Source organism: Eumetopias jubatus, unplaced genomic scaffold, assembly GCF_037043125.1.
Source record: "Eumetopias jubatus isolate StellerSeaLion01/CBP00866 unplaced genomic scaffold, mEumJub1_p1.0 scaffold_6, whole genome shotgun sequence".
In the NCBI taxonomy this organism is placed as follows: Eukaryota; Metazoa; Chordata; class Mammalia; order Carnivora; family Otariidae; genus Eumetopias; species Eumetopias jubatus.
In genome coordinates this window covers 20,364,112-20,385,041 of record NW_028274812.1, presented here as the reverse complement: position 1 = coordinate 20,385,041, position 20,930 = coordinate 20,364,112, and the positions used below count along the sequence as shown (strand labels likewise).

The 20,930-nt window shown below is 35.3% G+C and overlaps 1 protein-coding gene across 7 annotated transcripts in view; it reads right to left on the bottom strand.

The window, feature by feature from the left end:
- The window catches only part of SHPRH (SNF2 histone linker PHD RING helicase), an 89,737-nt gene that overhangs the window by 54,938 nt on the left and 13,869 nt on the right, over positions 1-20,930 (bottom strand). For 6 of the 7 annotated variants that reach the window (XM_088023850.1, XM_028103269.2, XM_028103271.2 and 3 more), the window contains exons 6-14: positions 20,454-20,604; positions 19,116-19,224; positions 18,239-18,495; positions 15,501-16,163; positions 12,942-13,193; positions 12,044-12,122; positions 6,611-6,774; positions 6,243-6,499; positions 5,015-5,136 (exon numbers count right to left, since the gene is read on the bottom strand). In XM_088023850.1, the coding sequence (XP_087879976.1) occupies positions 5,015-5,136; positions 6,243-6,499; positions 6,611-6,774; positions 12,044-12,122; positions 12,942-13,193; positions 15,501-16,163; positions 18,239-18,495; positions 19,116-19,224; positions 20,454-20,604 (2,054 nt within the window). Of the gene's footprint in view, positions 1-5,014; positions 5,137-6,242; positions 6,500-6,610; positions 6,775-12,043; positions 12,123-12,941; positions 13,194-15,500; positions 16,164-18,238; positions 18,496-19,115; positions 19,225-20,453; positions 20,605-20,930 lie in introns of those variants that run through there. The other variant, XM_088023851.1, reaches the window with a different exon arrangement.

Below are 20,930 nucleotides of genomic sequence, written 5' to 3'. Positions count from 1 at the left end.
ATGGACAATCATAGTGCAGCAAATAAAGACACTTTTACTTTTCTTCCTATTCAAACTGGTAACTTTTATTTCTTTTAATTGTCTTAACAGCACTGGAGAGAATTCAGGTGAAGAGAATCTTCATTGTTGATGATCTTAGAAAACATTCAGTTTTCAACCATTAAGTATAGCATTAGCTATACATTCTTTATAGATGTCTTTTATCAAAGTGAGAAAGTTGTCTTTGATACCTAGATTTCTGAAAAGTTTTTATCAGGAATGGATGATGAATTTTGTCAAATACTTTTCCTACATTTATTGAGATGTTTGCAAGGTTTTTCCTTCTTAGTTGTTGATTTGCTGAATCATATTAATTAATTTTTGAATATTAAACCAACCCTGCATTTCCAGAATAAATTCCACTTGGTCATAAAGTATTATTATTTTTATATATTTGGATTCATTTTCTTAAAATTTTTTAAAAATTTTGCATCTATGTTCTTGAGTGATATTGGTCTATGGTTTCATAATTAGGATAATACTGCCTCAAAATAAGTTGGGAATTATTCTTTCCTTTCTAATTTTCTGGAAGAGTTTATATAGATTTGATATTTCTTCCTTAAATGTTTGGTAGAATTCACCAAGGAAGTCATCTGGGCCTAGAATTTTGTGGTAAGTTTTTTTAACAATAAAATTAATTTCTTGACTAGATACAGGGCTATGCAGGTTATCTATTTCTTTTTCAGTCAGTTTTGGCAGTTTGCCTTTCTGAGTGAGCTTTGGTAGTTTGTATCTTCTAAAGGATTTGTCTATTTAAGTTGTCAAATTTCTGGCATACAGTTGTTCATAATACTCTTTTATGATCTTTTAAATATCTGTACACTCTGTAGTGATGTCACCTCTCTCAATAACCACCACCAGGCTAACCCATCCCCCCACCCCACTCCCCTCTAGAACCCTCAGTTTGTTTCTCAGAGTCCATAGTCTCTCATGGTTCGTCTCCCCCTCCGATTTCCCCCCCTTCATTCTTCCCCTTTCTTTTTTTTTTTTTTTTCCTTAACATATAATGTATTATTTGTTTCAGAGGTACAGGTCTGTGATTCAACAGTCTTACACAATTCACAGTGCTCACCATAGCACATACCCTCCCCAATGTTTATCACCCAGCCACCCCATCCCTCCCACCCCCCACCACTCCAGCAGCCCTCCATTTGTTTCCTGAGATTAAGAATTCCTCATATCAGTGAGGTCATATGATACGTCTTTCTCTGACTTATTTTGCTCAGCATAATACCCTCCAGTTCCATCCACGTCATTGCAAATGGCAAGATTTCATTCCTTTTGATGGCTGCATAATATTCTATTGTGTGTGTGTGTGTATATATATATATATATGTATATATATATATATATATACCACATCTTCTTTATTCATTCATCTGTCGATGGACATCTTGGATCTTTCCACAGTTTGGCTACTGTGGACATTGCTGCTATTTTATTTATTGCTGCTATAACATCAGGGTGCACATACCCCTTTGGATCCCTACATTTGTATCTTTGGGGTAAATACCTGGTAGTGCAATTGCTGGTTGTATGGTAGCTCTGTTTTCAACTTTTTGAGGAACCTCCATACTGTTTTCCAGAGTGGCTGCACCAGCTTGCATTCCCACCAACAGTGTAGGAGGGTTCCCCTTTCTCCGCATCCCCGCCAACATCTGTCGTTTCCTGACTTGTTAATTTTAGCCATTCTGACTGGTGTGAGGTGGTATCTCATTGAGGTTTTGATTTGGATTTCCCTGATGCCGAGTGATGTTGAGCACTTTTTCCTGTGTCTGTTAGCCATTTGGATGTCTTCTTTGGAAAAATGTCTGTTCATGTCTTCTGCCCATTTCTTGATTGGATCATTTGTTCTTTGGGTGTTGAGTTTAAGAAGTTCTTTATAGATTTTGGATACTAGCCCTTTATCTGATATGTCATTTGCAAATATCTTCTCCCATTCTGTCGGTTGTCTTTTGGTTTTGTGGACTGTTTCCTTTGCTGTGCAAAAGCTTTTTATCTTGATGAAGTCCCAAGAGTTCATTTTTGCCCTTGCTTCCCTTGCCTTTGGTGATGTTTCCAGGAAGAAGCTGCTGCGGCTGGGGTCGAAGAAGTTGCTGCCTGTGTTCTCCTTTAGGATTTTGATGGACTCCTGGGTCACATTTAGGTCTTTCATCCATTTTGAGTCTATTTTTGTGTATGGTGTAAGGAAATGGTCCAGTTTCATTCTTCTGCATGTGGCTGTCCAATTTTGCCAACACCATTTGTTGAAGAGACTGTCTTTTTTCCACTGGACATTCTTTCCTGCTTTGTCAAAGATTAGTTGACCACAGAGTTGAGAGTCCATTTCTGGGCTCTCTATTCTGTTCCCTTGATCTATGTGTGTTTTTGTGCCAGTACCATACTGTCTTGATGATTACAGCTTTGTTCATTATTGATTCCTGATAATAGTAATCTGTGTCTTTTCTTTTTCCCTAAGCAGTTTGACTAGAGGTTTATAACTTTCTATTGATCTTCTCAAAGAATCAGCTTTTGATTTCATTGTTTCTCTCTACTGGTTTTGTTTTCCTTTTAATTGATTCCTGCATTGATCTTTATTATTTTCTGTCTTTTGCTGACATGGTATTTAATTTGCTTTCTTTTTTTAGTTTCTTAAGGTGTCAGCTGATGTCAATGATTTACAACTTTTTTCTAAGTTGGTGTTCAGTCCTATCAGTTTCCCTTTAATTACTGATCAAGACTCTACAACTCTTAATGTTATTTTCATTTTAATTCACTTCAAAATACTTGCCAGTTTCCCTTCTGATTTATTCTTTAACCTAAAGATTACTTAGAATTATTTTAATTAGTTTCAAAATATTTGGGGACTTTGCAGTTATTTTTGTTTGGCATCTAATTTAATTCCACTGTAGTCAGAGAATGTACTTTTTAAGACTTGCATCCTTTTAAATTTACTGAATTGTTTTACAGCCCAGAACATGCTCTGTCTTGGTAAACATTCCATGTGCACTTGAAAAGAATGTGTATTCTTTGGTGGGGTAAAGTGTCCTATAACTACTGACTATGTCAATTGGTTGTCAGTGTTGAGTTTTCCATGCCTCTATTTTCTGTCTTCTTGTTCTGTCAATAATTGGAAGCGGGATGTTGAAATCTCTGACTATAATTGTAGATTTGCCTATTTCTCATTGTAGTTCTATCAGTTTGTGTTTTATTTTGAGGCCTTGGTTTTAGGTGCATAAACATTTAGGATTATTTTCCTGTGATAGAATAACACTGTATCCTTGGTAATATTCTTCCCTGGTGATAATAGAGTCACTCCAGCTTTCTTTTGGTTAGTGTTAATAGGGCATATCCTTTTTTATCCTCTTACATTTGCATCTTTAAATAAAAAGAAGGTTTCTTGTACATAGTGTATTATCAGATATTACTTTTCTTAAAATCCGTTTTGAAAATCTCTGCCTAAAGGGGCATTTAGACCATTGCATTTAATGTGACCACTGATATGCTTGGGTTTACATCTATTATCTTGCTGTTTGTTTTATATTTGTCTCATCTGTTCTGTTTCACTTTTTTCTTTTTTTAGATTAAGAATTTTTCATTACTTTTTATCTCATCTTTTAGATTATTACCTCTAACTTTTTGTTGTGTTTTCAGTAGTTGTTTTAGGGGATATAACAGTCTACTGATTTGTCACTTTACTGTCATGATATTATGCCACTTTATATATATATAGTATAAAAAAGTTTACATTATATATCCACGTGTTCTCCCAGATATTGTGCTATTACTGTTCTATACTTGACATTTTCAAGTTATAACTTCGTATATAATATACATTTTCATAATATAGCTTTGTATTTCTTCATATTTCTTTTCTTCACAGACTTCAGTACATTTATATACTACTTAAGGTTACCTAAAATCTCACTCATGCTCTTTTCAAATTTTTCAGTCTGTAGTCTGTTTTTCATGATGAATAGCTTCTATTGCTACTTTATTCTTTAATTTTAATGATTTTTTTCCTACAGTGTCTAATCTACTATTTATTAAGTGTATTTTCCGTAGCAAACACTGAAATTTGCATCTTTAGAAGTCTAAATTTATGTTTCAATGTCTCTACTTAACATGTTTAGTTTTTACTCTCGAACCTACAAAATACAGCCTGATGATTCTCATATTTTTATGCAAAGGGGTTTACTAAATGGTGCTCATTAAAAAAGAGCTAGTTAAATAACTTCTGCTTTTGGCCATGACAAAATAACAGGGAATATGAATTTGCCCTCCTTTCTGTTGAAACAATAGACTGTCAGACAGTAGACATTAGGTAATAAAAAATGGTAACCCCTGAGAGATAAGAAATACCAATTAAACATTTTTCCATGAAATATAAGATTCTCTTTTAACATGCTTAAATTCTGTGCATAATGTGTAACAGTATAACTATAACCATACACAATGTATATTTGTCTATCTCTCCTTGTTAAGAACTTAAGGTCCACAAGATCAAAGACCTTACTCAGCTTTACTGTACTTTAATACTGAGATCATAGCTGGTGCAGAGCAGACACTCTAATATGTATTGAAAGAATGAATTTACGAACAATATTATTTTGTAAATTGATGACTAAGATCCCCTAAATGTGTCAAAATTTAACCATTCTTCTATTCCTAGATATTTTGCTTGTTTTCAGTTGTTCACTACTATAGACTAAGGTTAATAATTTATTGCCAAATTTTTGTTCAGAACCTACCTTCCCTAAACAACAACAATAACAAACTTCTAAAGTGGTGGAAGGGTTTGGTGAAAGCATATATGAACTTTGAAGGGTTTTTCAAATGTTCAGCCTAAGTGCTCTCCATATGGTCGAACCTATCTAAATTAAGATCAATAGTGTGTGAGAATGTCTTTCTTCAGGGGATTTTGATTTCTACTATAAGTAATCTGTCTCATTAAATATTCAGAAGAATCAGAGATAACAAAGCAATCACCTTCTACCTTTAATGATGTGGATGCCTGCTAAGCCATTGAGAGCACAAACTAGTTGCCGATGTGCTTCTTCACATTCAGTTCCACATTTCTTCTGCAGAGATGTCAGCAGCTCTTCCATTGTCATAGTGCTAAAAGAAAAAGCAGATTGTTCAGAACTGAAAAGAAAATCCTATGGGTGAGAGTATTTCATCACATAATATCAAGAGTACCCTTAGAGAGTCTTTGTGAATCTTCAGGATCTTTCTCTTCACCTTCATTTTTACCACTATCACTTTTAATTCAATTACCTCTTAATATTTTAGCAAATATTCTTCTATCTGATCCCATCACTGTCCTTTTTCCCAGTGTATCTCAATAGAGAAGGGAACTAGAAAAATCTTCCTAAAATACAAGGTACAACATGATATATTTGAAACAGTATGGGTTTCAGAAGGTAAGATTAAGTCTGAATCCCTAGCATTATAATTTAATTAATCTCCATGAGCCTTAATTTCTTTTTATCTGTAAAAACAAAAAAAGATGATTCTTCAAGGATCAGATCAAATGCCATTTCCACCAAAAGGCTAACATGAATCATTTATATAGAAATTATTTCCACATTCTAACTGTCCGTAGCCATTTATATGTACCTCTTATGAAATATGTTTTGCCTTACATTATAGAAATTTATAATCTCTGTCATCTCCTTTAGTTGTCCACAAACTGTGTAAGGGCAAAGACAAAAATATAATTCCTCTTCATATTTTTTAATAATACCTCGTCTTTTTAATACCAGGTGCTAAAAAAAAAGGCCAGTTGCTGAGTCACAGTCTGATGAATGAAAACTTTCTGGGATAACAGACTTCTGTGGACATAAATACCTTAATATATTAGGATGAAATACAGACTTAGCACAATTACAAAGAAAATATGTAATAGTAATCTAACTCACCTAATTCCCTGATGTGGGAACCAAAAAATATAATAAGAACAAAAGCCTGCAGTGTAGCAAAAAAACCCAGAACAAAACAACAAAAGCCCAAAATAGTCCTAACTTTAAATGTCCAAAACCATGAAAATAATTTTGATAATGTGACTCTTTTTCATAAATGGGGCCCCACACCAAAGAAAAACCACATTACTAAAAATAACTGACAACTCTGTTATAACACCCTGAATGAAACTGTGGGCTAATAGCTTAAATACCATCACTACTATATTATCAATTGCAGTATAAGGAAACTGATAATAAAACCTTTTCTGGAGTGGCAAGAATTCCCCACGAACAGCCTGTGGGTGGCAGCAGGCCTGCCTGAGCCTCAGCAATGGATACAGGATGGAGGTAACAGTCCTTCTGTCCAGGCTGCTGAGCTTCAGCGCCCAGTCAGAAATCTTCCTGAGTTTTACTACAGCATCCTGGCAGCACACTTCATGCTGACGGTGATAGAAATGTCTTTCCACTGGAGAAAAGTGAAGCCAGTGGATTTCTTCTGTCTGAGGGGGTATCTGGATCTGCAGGGACAAGAAAAAAATGATTTCACCTGAATATTTAACTTTCCATCCCAACTCTTGCTTCTCTTCTCTTGTAATCTCCGTAATCAGTAAAAACTTAATCCTACTGACTTGGTCAATCACATCTTTCTTTGCAGACCTCCATAGTATCTTGGCAATAAAGCTGTAGAGGAGCTGAGGATTCTTCTTGCAGTAAGGGCGATAAAGAAGTCGAACCCACCAGTGTTTGACACAGTAAGGTTCAATACCAAGAAAGACCACCAACCCAAAAAGATCTGAGAAGAAAACAAGAAAAAAGCACATTGAAAACTGTTTCTATATTTCCTCATTACTGTTTTGAATAGCCACTTTAACAGACATTATACAGTACACAGTATTTTCCATGAATTAAAATGAAGATTGTATAGACTCTTGCATCTGAAAGTTAATTCCACATTTCTTGGGTATTTATTTTCATCTAGATTTTGTGCTAGTAGCTAAAATGTGAAACCATTACACAAACTTAATTCAAAAGTCTGGAATTTCCGTCGGAAGTGGGAACTAGAAAATGACTCACTTGTGTGAGCCTGATCAAGAAATACATAAGAAAAGTCAGACGCTGGAACTACTGGATGCAAGACTTGCTGGATTTTAAAATAAGTTTGAATGACATAGGTGATAAGAAGAACATTCACTGATCCAATACTCACTACACTTTTTGGTCTAATTATTCTACTTTGGGGAAATAAAACCTAAAACAATGATAAAAAATAGAGACAAGACTAACCCACATGGTGATATTCATAGCAACAACAAACAGAAGAAAAATGACTCAAATAAAGGAATAAAATAAATTATGTAGTATTCTCAGTAAGACAAAAGCTTTCTTTTTCTGATCCAGCAGGTCTTATGTTTGTTAGATTTACTGCATGGTACTTCTTATATATTTCATGATTGGGCACAATTTTATATGCCATTTTCTGCTCACTTAACACTACACCCTACGTGGTTTTCATATTTATGATGAATTTTTAAAACACAGAAAACTGCTTAGGATACAATGAGAAAAAGAATATAAAATGATGTAGTTTGAGGATATATATATATATTTATATAAAAAAGAATGGAATAGTGGTTATATCTTCAAATGAAGATTATGGTTGAGTATAATTTTCTTTATATTTTTCTATATTGTTAAACATGTTCACATTTGGCTGTATTCTCTTTAGAAACCATGAAAATTGTTTTTACAAAAAGGCCATGCATTTATTCTGAATATACCCAACAAATATTTAGGTTGAATTAAGTTACTTTGATGACTTCTGAGAGTTAGTTAACATCTGAAAGACATACAGCCTATATGCAGATATCGACGGATATATTATATACATATTTCTGTTCAAATCAATCCAGCTGCCTATGTGCTACCTCTTCTTTGAGGTCCCAAAGGTGCTTCAAACTCAACTTGCCAAAATCAAATTCATAATCTCTTTGCCCAAACATGCTTCTCTTCTAGTGCTATTCATTGGTAAATACTGTCACTGTCCATGGATGCAAGTCAGAAGTCCTAGCATCTCCTGATCACTGTTAAGCATTATTTTTTTCTTATCCGCTTTTTTCCATTTCTTCAGGACAGTCCTATTTCGAATCCACAGTGCAAACTTCACTTATCTAGATCACTTATTGTAGCCAACTGAGATGATCCCCAACCACTCTGTTTAAATCCTTTCAATAGCTCCTACTATTCGTAAGAAAACAAATGAAATTCTTTATCATGGCCTACAGAATTCTCCATGGTCTGGTCTACATCCATCTATTCAGTCTCTCAACCTACTGTGTTTTCCCTAGCTCTCTGTATTATAGCCACACTGATTTCCTTCTGTTCTCCTCCTGCCTGATCATCTATATTTTACTCCCTTAACACCAGAGAATTCTTCGTTAAGAATCCCTCTTTACCTAGCTCATATTAATATTTCAGATCCTGGCTCAGCCATCACTTCCTTCTGTATCCCTATTAGGTGATATTACAGAACCAGACATCTTTTCCGAAGCCTATTATAGTTTGAATTTTATAATTATTTCATACATTAAAGTCATCTTGACTGCAATCTTATATTTGTCTAAGTACTTAATAAATACTTAATAAATACATCTTCCCCTTTAAGCTGTAAGCTCAAGAAGGTCAGAGACCTTGTCTATTTTTTGCTATTATACTTTACAAAGAATAAATGAACCAATAAATGCACCACAAAGTACTTAAGTAATTTAGAATCAACACTTCCAAAGAAGCTAAAATGAATACATGAATATATAAGTGAATAATAACAACAACAAAAGCAGCAGTGAAAGCAGTTACCATTTATTGAATATTTAATACCTGGCAGGTACTGTGCTAAATGCTTTGTATACTTTATTATAATTAATCTTAAAACATCTTACTTTACAAATTAGGGAAAATAAAAATGTGAATGTTTATGTAATTTCTTTATGGACACACAACTCAATATGTGGTCAACCTGGTTGTTGTGGAGCAGTACAATTTTGCCCCGGAGGGGATATTTGGCAATATCTAAAAAGCATTTGTAGGTGTCACAATTTCAGGAGTGTTACTGCCATCTAGTGGGTGGAAGCTAAATATCCTAAGATGCATAGGACAGGTCCCAACAAAAAAACTATCCAACCCCAAATGTCAACAGGGCCCAGGTTGAGAAACCCTGTTCTAACATCAAAAGAAAACAAGTGAGGTTTCCACTTTCAACTATAACATAGTAAGTCCTGGCAGGCTAAAATTTCTACCACAACAACTACAAAAAGAAGAGATACAATGAAGAATCATAAAGACATCAGAGAATTATGGAAGCAAAGAGAAAAGAAACTACTTCCAGAAAGTTTTAGAAAAGTTCTTTTTCAAGTAACTTGGGCTTAAGGAAACTTTTGGGGCTGATCATCATAACTGTGTAAATAGATTCATGGGTATATATGTATGTCAAAAGTTTATAAATTTTATATTTTAAATATTTACAGTTTTATTATGTGTCATTTATACCTCAATAAAACTATACAGGGTGCCTGGGTGGCTCAGACGGTTAAGCGTCTACCTTCGGCTCAGGTCATGATCCCAGGGTCCTGGGATTGTGTCCCGCATCGGGCTCCCTGCTCCTTGGGAGACTGCTTCTCCCTCTGCCTCTCTCTCTCTCTCTCTCTCTCTCTGTGTCTCTCATGAATAAATAAAATCTTTAAAATAAAAAAAAATAAAGCTATACAGACATTCTCCAAAGAAGCCATACAGATGGCAAACAGAAACATGAAAAGATGCTCAACATCACTTATCATCAGGGAAATGCAAATCAAAACCACAATGAGATATCACCTCACACCTGTCAGAATGGCTAAGATAAAAAACACAGGAAACAACCAATGTTGGCAAGGATGCAGAGAAAAAGAAAATCTTGTGTACTGTTGTTAGGAATGCAAACTGGTGCAGCCGTTGTGGAAAACAGTATGGAAGTTCCTCAAAAAAAAATGAAAAACAGAATTATCGTATGATCCAGTAATTCCACTACTGGGTAATTACCCAAAGAAAACAAAAACACTAATTCAAAAAGACATATGTATCCCTATATTTATTGCAGCACTACTGCAGCTGTCCACTGACAGGTGAATAGATAAAGAAGATGTGGTGTGTATGTATGTGTATGTATACACAATGGAATATTACTAAGTCATAAAAAAGGGAATGAAATCTTGCCATATGCAACAACATGAATGGACCTAGAGGGTATACAATGCTAAGTGAAATAAGTCAGTCAGAAAAAGATAAATACTATAGAATTTCACTCATATGTGGAATTTAGGAAACAAAACAATGAAAAATGAACAAATTAAAAAAAAAGACAACAAAATGGACTCTTAAATACAGAGAACAAACTGATGGTAACCAGAGGGGAGGTGGGTGCAGGGATGGGTGAAATGGTGAAGGGGATTAAGAGTACCCTTACTATGATGAGCACTGAGTAATGTATACATATATAACTGCTCAATCACTATACTGTACACCGAAAACTAATGTAACACTAGATGATAATTATACTGGAATTAAAAAAAATATTCAAGAATTTGTTAAATGGTGATAAGTGCTTAAACACCTGCCAACACCTTACATATCCAAAATAACCTACCCAGGAAACTGAGGAATTACTGTTCATATTCTTTCAATGTTAAAATTAGAAAAACGTAACTCTGATAGTCATTTTCTTTTTCTTGTATACCCTCTCAGCTAATGTTTGAGTCTAATGAGATCTTATTGACAACTAAACATCTATAATTTGGGCAATTTCCAAATGTAATAGCAGACCACTAAATTTGGCCTTTTAATTAGCCTGATATTATCATATAAATAGGTATCTTAATGTAATTTACTAAAATTATACAAATATTTAAATACATACTTAAAATCTTCCTAGAAAACATTTTGTCCCTAAAAATAATCATCAAAAATTGTTTTCAGATCATAGTAATGAACACTGATATTTTTATTTTAAAAAAAGTGATGTTATCCTACTGAAAACAATGTACGAAAGCCTGAATTTTCAGTTTTAAAGAAAAGTTTTAAGGATGAACATTTGTTCAAGACTTCGAGACTATCTACATTTTATAATTACATTTTAATGACTGCTTTTCTGAAAATTTATTATGTAAAACATTTAATAAAACTTTTAGTTTTAAATATTCACAACGTGAATAAAATTTCTAAAAATGCAGTGTCTGCTCTTTAGAAAAATAAGTAATATGAGTGAGATGAATGTAGAAGCATGAGTTATAATGCATGTGTGGGAGTGGGGAGAACTCGACACAATATAAATGTCCAAGAGGAACAGCTGAAGGAATGATAGTGTAAGCATAAGGAGTGATATTATAAAGCTATGAATACTTTATAACTTTTATAATTTTTTTAAAAGATTTTATTTATTTATTTGACAGCGAGAGAGGGAACACAAGCAGGGGGAGTGGGAGAAGGAGAAGCAGGCTTCCTGCGGAGCAGGGAGCCCGATGCGGGGCTCGATCCCAGGACCCTGGGACCATGACCTGAGCCGAAGGCAGACACCCAATGACCGAGCCACCCAGGCGCCCCATAACTTTTATAATTAATAAAATTGTGATCCCACTATTTATGGATCAGCCAATGAAAATTATGATCTTTATTTTTATAGATACAGCCAATTGAAATTAATTCCTTTTCCCTCTCTTTATTAGGTTCTCTGTTTTCTACCTACCACTTTGGAACTCTGAGTTCAACTGAGGCCTGCATCTCCACCGCTGAGGAGGGCACAATGACTGTTGGACTTAGGGCTATGGGACTACTCACGGTGTTATCTGTCCTCATAAATAAAAACAAAAACCACCTAATCCCATTTAAATAGACAAATGCTTGAATCCACTAGGAGTGAAATACAAATATATTGTACAATCACTTAAGTAAGGATTTCAACAAAGGTAAAACATACTTGTTCTTCAGAAAAGCAAGCTTTTCAAATACATGCAAAATGTGAGGAAAGCACACATTACCCTCCAAACCTCTCTGCACTGGAGTACCACTAATGCACCAGCGATTAATCCCACTCAAGCGCTGAGCCATTTCTGCAGCCTAATGAAAGATAAATATGGAATAAAAAAGAAAAAAAAGAGAAAATCAGGAATATGTTTACTCCTAAGAAAAGCCCATGACAAGCTATGCTTCAGGTCAGACATATTCAACAGTTATCACACTCAAAGTTGAACGTCAAAATCAATGGGTCATCTTCTAGCACAGCGGCTCTCGTTAGTAGCAGGCTGCCATGTGCCCTCCCCAAAAGAGGAAGGGTAGTTCAAGTTCATGTAGAATAAAAAGGCTCCCTAAATGACTGACACATCCCCTAAGCCACCCCATCCTTCAGATGTGAACAATGTATTAACAGATGAGACTCATAAATTGAGTTCAGGTTACAAACCGGCCAAAGATGGAATAAAGATATATGACGAACAAAGGCTGAATCAATACTCCCTCTAAAGTAGCATGGTCTGTTATGATATGGTCTCTCTGATAAAAAACTGCCGAAGTTAACTTCAGCCCAAAGCTATGAGGGCCTGCATGATGAGCTTTCCACTTAGCAGAAATGCTTATAAAAGTCCCTAAACAGAGTTTACTTTCCTCTGCACCACACATAAACTGCCATCTTATTCAAATACACACAGGCATTGCATATAGAGTAATAATTCACATAGTACCCAAATAATTCCTAAGGGTTATGTAGTTCATGGCACAAGAAAAAAGCAAATGTCGTGTGTTTAACAGCAAACTTTTGGCCAATATCAATACTGTGGGTCAATTACACTTAAATTACTAAATTTTTTTATGGACAGCTTCCCCAATCTCTTTCCTCTTTTTTCTTCCCCAGTGTTCAAAAGATTTTGCAAAAATTCTCACTTTGACAGCAGGACATTCAACCATCTGGGCTTCATCAAGGCAGATCCTCCACCACTCCACAGCTACTAGGGGGCTGGGAATGGCCATATAGCGCTTCTGGTTCCGTAAGCGACGCCCATCCTCACTATTGCTGTGTGGGATATCTACATAGTTTAGTTCTGAACGAAGGACATCGTAAGTAATGATAACTATATCCTGTTCTGCCAAAAAATGAGGTTGTAAAAAACCATCTTTCTTCACTCCTTGGTATACCTAGGAAATAATCAGCACAGACACAATTACTGCAGAAAGGCTCATCAAAAATAACTAAAAGATTCATTCTTTCATATCCTCACTGAGCCCTTTCTATTTGTTTACTACCAAACATGCTATGAGATACATTCCACACATGCCTAGAGAAGATACATTTTAGGGTGAAAGACCAATGACATAAGCAACGTGAAAGGAAATATAACAGAAGTAAAAATGGTAAGCACAGTGGAAAGACCAATGCTGGAACTGAGAAGGTAAATTGAGAGGAGTGAAAATTTGAGGTGGATCATGAAAAACATTTAGGACCTGTTCTCCCAGGTTTGAGCAAGGGTTGGCAGGCAGATGCAAAAGCACAAAGGTACGAAGAAGTAGAACAGTAAGAGCTATAATTTACTGAATGCCTTTTATGTTGCAGACACTATGCTGAGCTTTATCTCCTATCTTCAGGAACAATCTTGTTAGTAGTTGTTACTTCTCCTATCCCACACATAAGAAATATGAAGTTTCTTGCTCAAAACTGGCAGAGCCTAGATTCAAACCAAGGTTTATCTACCCCACAAAACAGAGCTCCTCAATGGCAAAGATGATGTTTTACTTATTAGTGTATTCTCTCTCCATGTCTATGATAGTAGCAGAAATATCAAAAACCTTAAATGATATTTGTGTGGAAAGAAGGAAAGAAGAACAAAGGGAGTGAAGAATACTAACATTACTCAACAAAATGGGTTTGGAGGCAACATACCTCAACATAGTTAAGGCCATATATGACAAACCCACAGCTAACATCGTACTCAATGGTTAAAAACTGAAAGCTTTCCCTCTAGAGTCAAGAACAAGACAAGGATGTCTGTTCTTACTATTTTTATTTAACATAGTACTGAAAGTCCTAGCTGTAGCAATCTGATGAGAAAAAGAAATAAAAGGCACCCAAATTGATCCAAATTCGTAAGAAAGAAGTATAACTGTCACTATTATCAGATGACATAATAGTATATATATAAAAAACCCTGAAGATTCCACCTAAAAACTATCAGAACCAGTTAGCGAATTCAGTAAAATTGCAGGATACAAAATTAATATACAGAAATCTGTTGCACTTCTACACACTAATAAAAAATTAACAGAAAGAGAAATTAGGAAAATGATCCCATTTATAGTTATACCAAAAAGAAAAAAATATCAGGAATAAATTTAACCGAGGAGGTGAAAAACCTGTACCTGAAAACTATTAAGACACTGACGACAGAAACTGAAGATGTGGTATACACATATATACAGTGGAATATTAGTTATAAAAAAGAATGAGATCTTGCCATTTGTGACAACTCGGGCCTAGAGGTATTAGCCTCAACGAAGTAAGTCAGACAGAGAAAGATAAATCCCATACTTTACTTGTATGTGGAACCCTAAAAAACCAAATGAACAAACAAACATAAAACAGTATAAATACAGAGAACAAACTGTTGGCTGCCAGAGTGGTGGGAATTGAGGGGGTGGGTGAAACAGGTGAAGAGAATTAAGAAATACAGACTTCGAGTTACAAGATAAATAGGTCCCAGGGATAAAAAGTATAGCATAGGTAATAGTCAATAATACTCTAATAACGTTGCATGGTGACCGATGGTAACTACACTTATCATGGTGAGCATAGTGTAATATACAGAATTGTCGATTCACTGTTATATACCTGAAATTAATAAAACATTGTATGTCAACTATACTTCAATTACAAAAAAAGAATACTAACATTAGTAAATTACAATGTACTATGTACCAGCACTTTAGCAAATCATTTAACCTTCACAGTAAGTCTGTGAGGGGGTACTATTTTTAGAACTTAGCAGAGTTCCTAGTACATTACAGGTGCTCAATAAATATTTGTTGAATGAGTAAATTCTTATTTTAAAGATGAGGTAACTGAGGCTTCAGAGACTGATTCTGGAGCTGAGGGGTAGAGATCAGACAAGTAGTTACTGTTACACAATGCTGCCTTTGGACTGTATTTCTATCTGAGAGCATAAATGTGCATATGAAATCTTTTTTGTTTCATCATTTACATGAATTTTTTTCAAAAGCTTTCACATCTTTTCACTGAAAGTGCTTTAACTTCTGAACTTCTGATGTCAGACAAGAATACAGAATCTGTTTTATTTCTTATTCTCAATTTCCTCTTCAAGTTCTGATTTCATATTATCTCATTTAAGTTAATTTTTGGGATAAACAGCAGTGACAAAGATTCTAAAAATTACCACAAGGAAGCAAAAACTGACATTTTCCTATCCCTTTCAAGAGCCCAAACTGCCTTACCAGGACACGAAGAGATGATGACCTCACATGCCTGTTGATTTCATCCACCCACTGATGACAGATGGAACTGGGCGAGATGATCAGAGTTGCTCTGGTTGATACTGGCTCCATCGCAACAAGGCAGTGGGGGCAGTAAAAAGGTTTAATCTTCAGATTCTTCTCTTCATAATTCACACATTTTGCATGTTGCCACAGGTGGCATTTCAGGCACTGAACACGAGGTTTACGGTCTACCTGGTCAAGTTCACCACAAATGCACTCAAAGCGATAATCAGAGGAATTACAGGGACTCACGACAGTAGACTGTGGCACATCACCATCAGCAGAGTTTAGAGATTCAGCTTGGTCCTCTGCTGCATGTTCTTGCTTTCCTTCAAAGACACATGTACTTTTAGATGTGGTAACATCAGTAATTCCAGAGTCACTGGTAGCTGGACAGTGATCTTGTGAATTGAGATTGATGTTAGGCTGACCTTTTCCCTTTTTTGTGGATGGAACAGGCTTTTTCCTGAATTTACTTCGATTTTTCCGAGCCTTATAGTAATAATAGTAAGGATCATCATCATCATCATCAGATGTGTTTGATGGCAAGTATTCAGAATCTGTGTCTTTGCTCCCTGATTTTCTGGATTCTTTCTGAATTTTCCTTGGACTCCCTACTGCCTATGAAAAATATTATTTAATTTATTTCAACATAATTACATTTCTGAAGTTAAATTCCCAACCTTATTTATGAGTTTTCCATAAAAATCCAATCGCCACTCTGCTATCATTTTCCCAGGGGCAAATCATTCCTGATCAGTGGCTTTCAATCTGCCCTCTGTAGTGTGGAGGTCTAAAAAGGAAGGCTTTACTACTGTGTAAGTAAAATCTGAAGAGAATAAAACTTAGAAAGATAGGGAGCTACTAATATTTTGACATTAACCTCTTATAATTTATAGTTTGTCTTAATCAATTAAAGACTAGTATATTTATAACACATAAATATACAAACTAGGGCCATTATAAACATACCAAGTACTAATTTAAAGAAAGTGAAAACTAATCTACTAGTTACTGCAATTAGCAAATAAATTCCTTCTTTGTCCTTTCTGTGTCCCCTCCTGAAAGTATTTACTGGATGCCAATTTTGTGCCAGGCATAGTGTTAGATGCTGGGGATAGAAATATGAGGACGATTTAGCTCCTGGTCCCCAAGGGGGTCTGCTGGAAATGGAAGAACATAAAAAGTGAAATGATGGTACAGGAATGTGTAAGGGGGATATATAACAGATGGTACAGGAATGTGACGGGGAGGTAGGCGCCAGCAACAGCTTCCCAGAAGTGATGTCAGAGGTGAGGTTGAACAGAGGAGTAGGGACACTTAAAATGAAATGAATGGCATTAATTGAAGATTTTCCTTTTCTGGTGACAGAAGGATTACTAGAAACACAGTAGTTCATTGCAGCCTTCTACTTTGGCTGGGGAAAATGTTGGGAGACTCCCTATTCCAGAAAATGAACTTTTTAATCTGCCATTTCTTTTATAGTAGACAAGCTGGTAGCCCCACAGTTTGACTTGTTGTCATCAGTCTTTACCCGATTAATTTATTTACCTATCTTCTATCTATTTATTTTAAAGATTTTATTTATTTGAAAGAAAGTGAGAAAGATCATAGAGGGAGAGGGAATGGGAAAAGCAGACTCCCCGCTGAGCTAGGTGCCCGATGCGGGGCTCGATCCCAGGACCCTGAGATCATGACCTGAGCTGAAGGCAGACGTTTAACCGACTGAGCCACCCAGGGGCCCGTATTTATTTTTTTAAAGTTAGTTAGTTCGTTTATTTATTTATGGTTATCTCTATACCCAACGTGGGGCCTGAACTCATGACCCCCGAGATCAAGAGTCACATGCTGTTCTGACAGAGCCAGCCAAGTGCCCCTTTACCTGATTTATGTATGCATAGCTATATAACTAATTTTTTTAAAAAGCAAGTTTGAAATTAATAGCGCCAAAAGAGCAGTTTTATAACAAAATGTTAAAATTGCGTTAAGATGGTAATATGGGAAAAATGAGAATTTACATAAAAAAATGTATATAAAGAGCTAAGCAAATGTAAGGTATCTGATATTTTTAAACTGTAGAACAATGCCTGGGTGGCTCAGTCAGTAAGTGTCTGCCTTCAGCTCAGGTCATGATCCCAGGGTCCTGGAATCGAGTCCTGCATCGGGCTCCTTGCTCAGCAGGGAGCCTGCTTCTCCCTCTGCCTGCCGCTCTCCCTGCTTGTGTTCCCTCTCTAACAAATAAAAAAAAAAATCTTAAAAAAAAACAAACAACTATAGAACAGATTTTTTAACTGCTGACAACAGCATGATGAAAATAGTTGTTTTACTTTTTCCTCTTTAAAAAATGTATTCTTTTTTTAAAAGATTTTATTTATTTATTTGAGTGAGAGAGAGAGAAATATATTCTTTAGAGTTATTTTAAACTTTATAATATGCTTAACCCACTAATACAATTCACTCAGCAAATATTTATTGAGTATTTGCTATGTGCCAATCACTCTTCTCTGGGTTTAGTAAACAAAATGTTTCTCCTCTGATGAAACTTATATTCAGGAAGTAGAAAAGATAAGTCACAGCCATATGTGATTTTCTAGGTTTGTTTTTTACCTTCAGTCTCTAAGAACCTCCATATCAAGTGGGATCTGTCAATGCCTTCCATAATGCATCTCATACAGCAACTTAACAAATGTTGTTACCTGCTTTTTTGTTTTATCATATATATCCTCTTCCTTGTAATTCTTCCCCAATGTAAAAGTTCCAGAAAAACCATGGCCTTTGATCTGTTTCACAAGACCTTCAAAAATTAAACATTTCAGCATCCGTTTCAGAAGACTCCTGTTCCGCTGAACATCATATCTATATATAGAACTGACATACTTATAGATGGAAAGGATGGACACTCCTTTTTTCCCATTCATTTCTTTCACAGCTGTCAGGATCATCACACGTGTAGCTACATGCAAAAGGATATGCTAACTCAGTCAAAATAATTAAAATTAAAAAAATAGAATGCAATTAACCTTAATATGCATTGAGAACTAAGTTAAGAAAAAATAAAACAGATTTACTGAAGATATGTTGTCTGTATACCATGATTTTGAAGAATATGTAATAAAAATTTATCTCAACACATTAATAAATTACTGTAGTGGAAATAATTTAAGGAAGAATTACTCATTAATTTGTTAATCTTACAAGGCTACTATCATTTAAAATTGTATTTTAAAAAACCTCTCACAATTATCTATGTATATGCTACCATAGTAAGGGAAACATTCATTTGCTAGCAGAATCTGAAGTTAGCTAAAGCCTGGTTTAAACTGTAAGCTAAAGAAATTCAAATATAAAAGACTGCACAAGAACTAACTAGACTAAAAGGGACTGAAGCAATCAATTGAAAGAATAAACCTTTAGTTTTGTTAAGATAACATGACTTGTAATTGACTCCATTTATACAAAGTATAAACGACTATGAAAACAATTATTCGTAACAAGATAGCTCCATATAAGGAATAAGAACTGTAACAAAGATGACTGTAAAAACGTATTTTCTTTAAGAGATTTCATACTTACGGGGGCACTGAACTTTTTCTTTTGGTTCAAATTCCATATTCTGGGTTTCTGGGTTTTTTACTTTTCCTCCAGAATAATGTGATGGAATGAAATAATTCACCACTTTTCCCTGATATAAACAACATTCAGTAGTCACACAGTGTTTTGCTTTCAGTAACTGGAATTGCTTATTAAAATTAACCCTCCTTCTATTAAGGAGATGCAAGAAAGTTGTAAGAAATGATGAGAGAAAGAGCTAAAATGCTACTCATACGTACAAACCTTATTTTTTATCTCAGGGCTTACTGCTAGCCATCACTTTTTAAAATTGTACATATTATCTTTTTTTAATTTTTTTTAAATGTTTTATTTATTTATTCATGAGAGTCAGAGAGAGAGAGAGAGAGAGAGGCAGAGGCAGAGGGAGAAGCAGGCTCCTGAGCCTGATGCGGGACTAGATCCCAGGACTCTGGGATCATCATGACCTGAGCCGAAGGCAGACGCTTAACCATCTGAGCCACCCAGGCGCCCGTACATATTATCTTAAATTACCTAAATGTTAAGTGTAGAACTTCTGAAATTAACTTTTAAAGGCTTGTTTAAAGATGGAACTAATACAGAAGTTACCACAGTTAACTGCTATATATTCCAACTCATTTTTTTTAACAATGAAATAGATATTTTCTATTCCATACTCAAATCTACAAGGTTAACTTTGCAAACCTGACCCTATCAGAAGATCACATTATCACTAAAGTTGTGAGCACAATGGGCCCTACTGGTAATCAATTATACCCTTAACTAGTGTGTTGATTTTAGATTTGGTTATTGGAAATTATGAGCTATGAGCTGCATCTGCCTCAGTGGAGCTGTTTTGCTCCCCCCCCAACTCTAAAATTTGTATCTTTAAACATAATTATGTATTTTGGAACAAGGACTTAGAGTGTGATTTATTTAGCAATCCAAGTACTAATTACTAGATTCTATGATTTACATATCTGTGATTTGTACAATTAAAAAAAAAAATCACTCAAAAAAATTTAACGGTAATCTGGAGGCTACAGTACTGACCAAACATCTGAGGAAGTAACAGTACTTTCCTAAGAGTCTCCCTGCCAACTAGGAGGAAGCCTGGTGACAGGATAATGCCATCCTACTTGGCCAACATCACTTACAAAACCCTGCCAGGTCACAAACAGCCCATTCTCTGTGCCCACTTGAAGTTAAGTAATAACTTGTAAAAATCATTAGCCTCTGAGTAAACGGAGTGTTGGCTTAAGTGCCAAGCAAATGTTGGCCATATGATGCTTTTTGAGAACATATGTCCCCTGCTTTCTCAGCCTATGGTACTCCTCCTACCTCAGGAAGAGTGAGAGCATCTTGTTTGACATCTTGCCGAGTATGTGTCAGAATCAGAGCCAAAACCTCCACTGTCTTTCCGAGACCCATCTCATCTGCTAAGATTCCACCAAGCAACTGTGGCCCAGCATTTGGGTAATCACGGATGATGCTAAAGGAAAAAACAAGAAAAACATATTACAGGAATGCAAGTAAAAATTATACTATTCCTAAAGAAAACTGGAAGAAATCCATAAAAGTCTAAGTTTTTTTTAAACTACAGTTTAGGGTGAAACAATCTGAAACCCTAGGTCATGAATAAAAAACTGCCCGAGCTGACAACTAAGTCTGCAGAAACAGGACGTGGTACTGGTAAATGCCCATCATTTTTTTCTCTTCTATAAATAACAGGAAGCATGTCTGCCTTCTTTTGTGTCTGTGAATAAAAAAAGTAAGGAGGACAATAACTACCGATTCACCCATTACGTTATTATATTT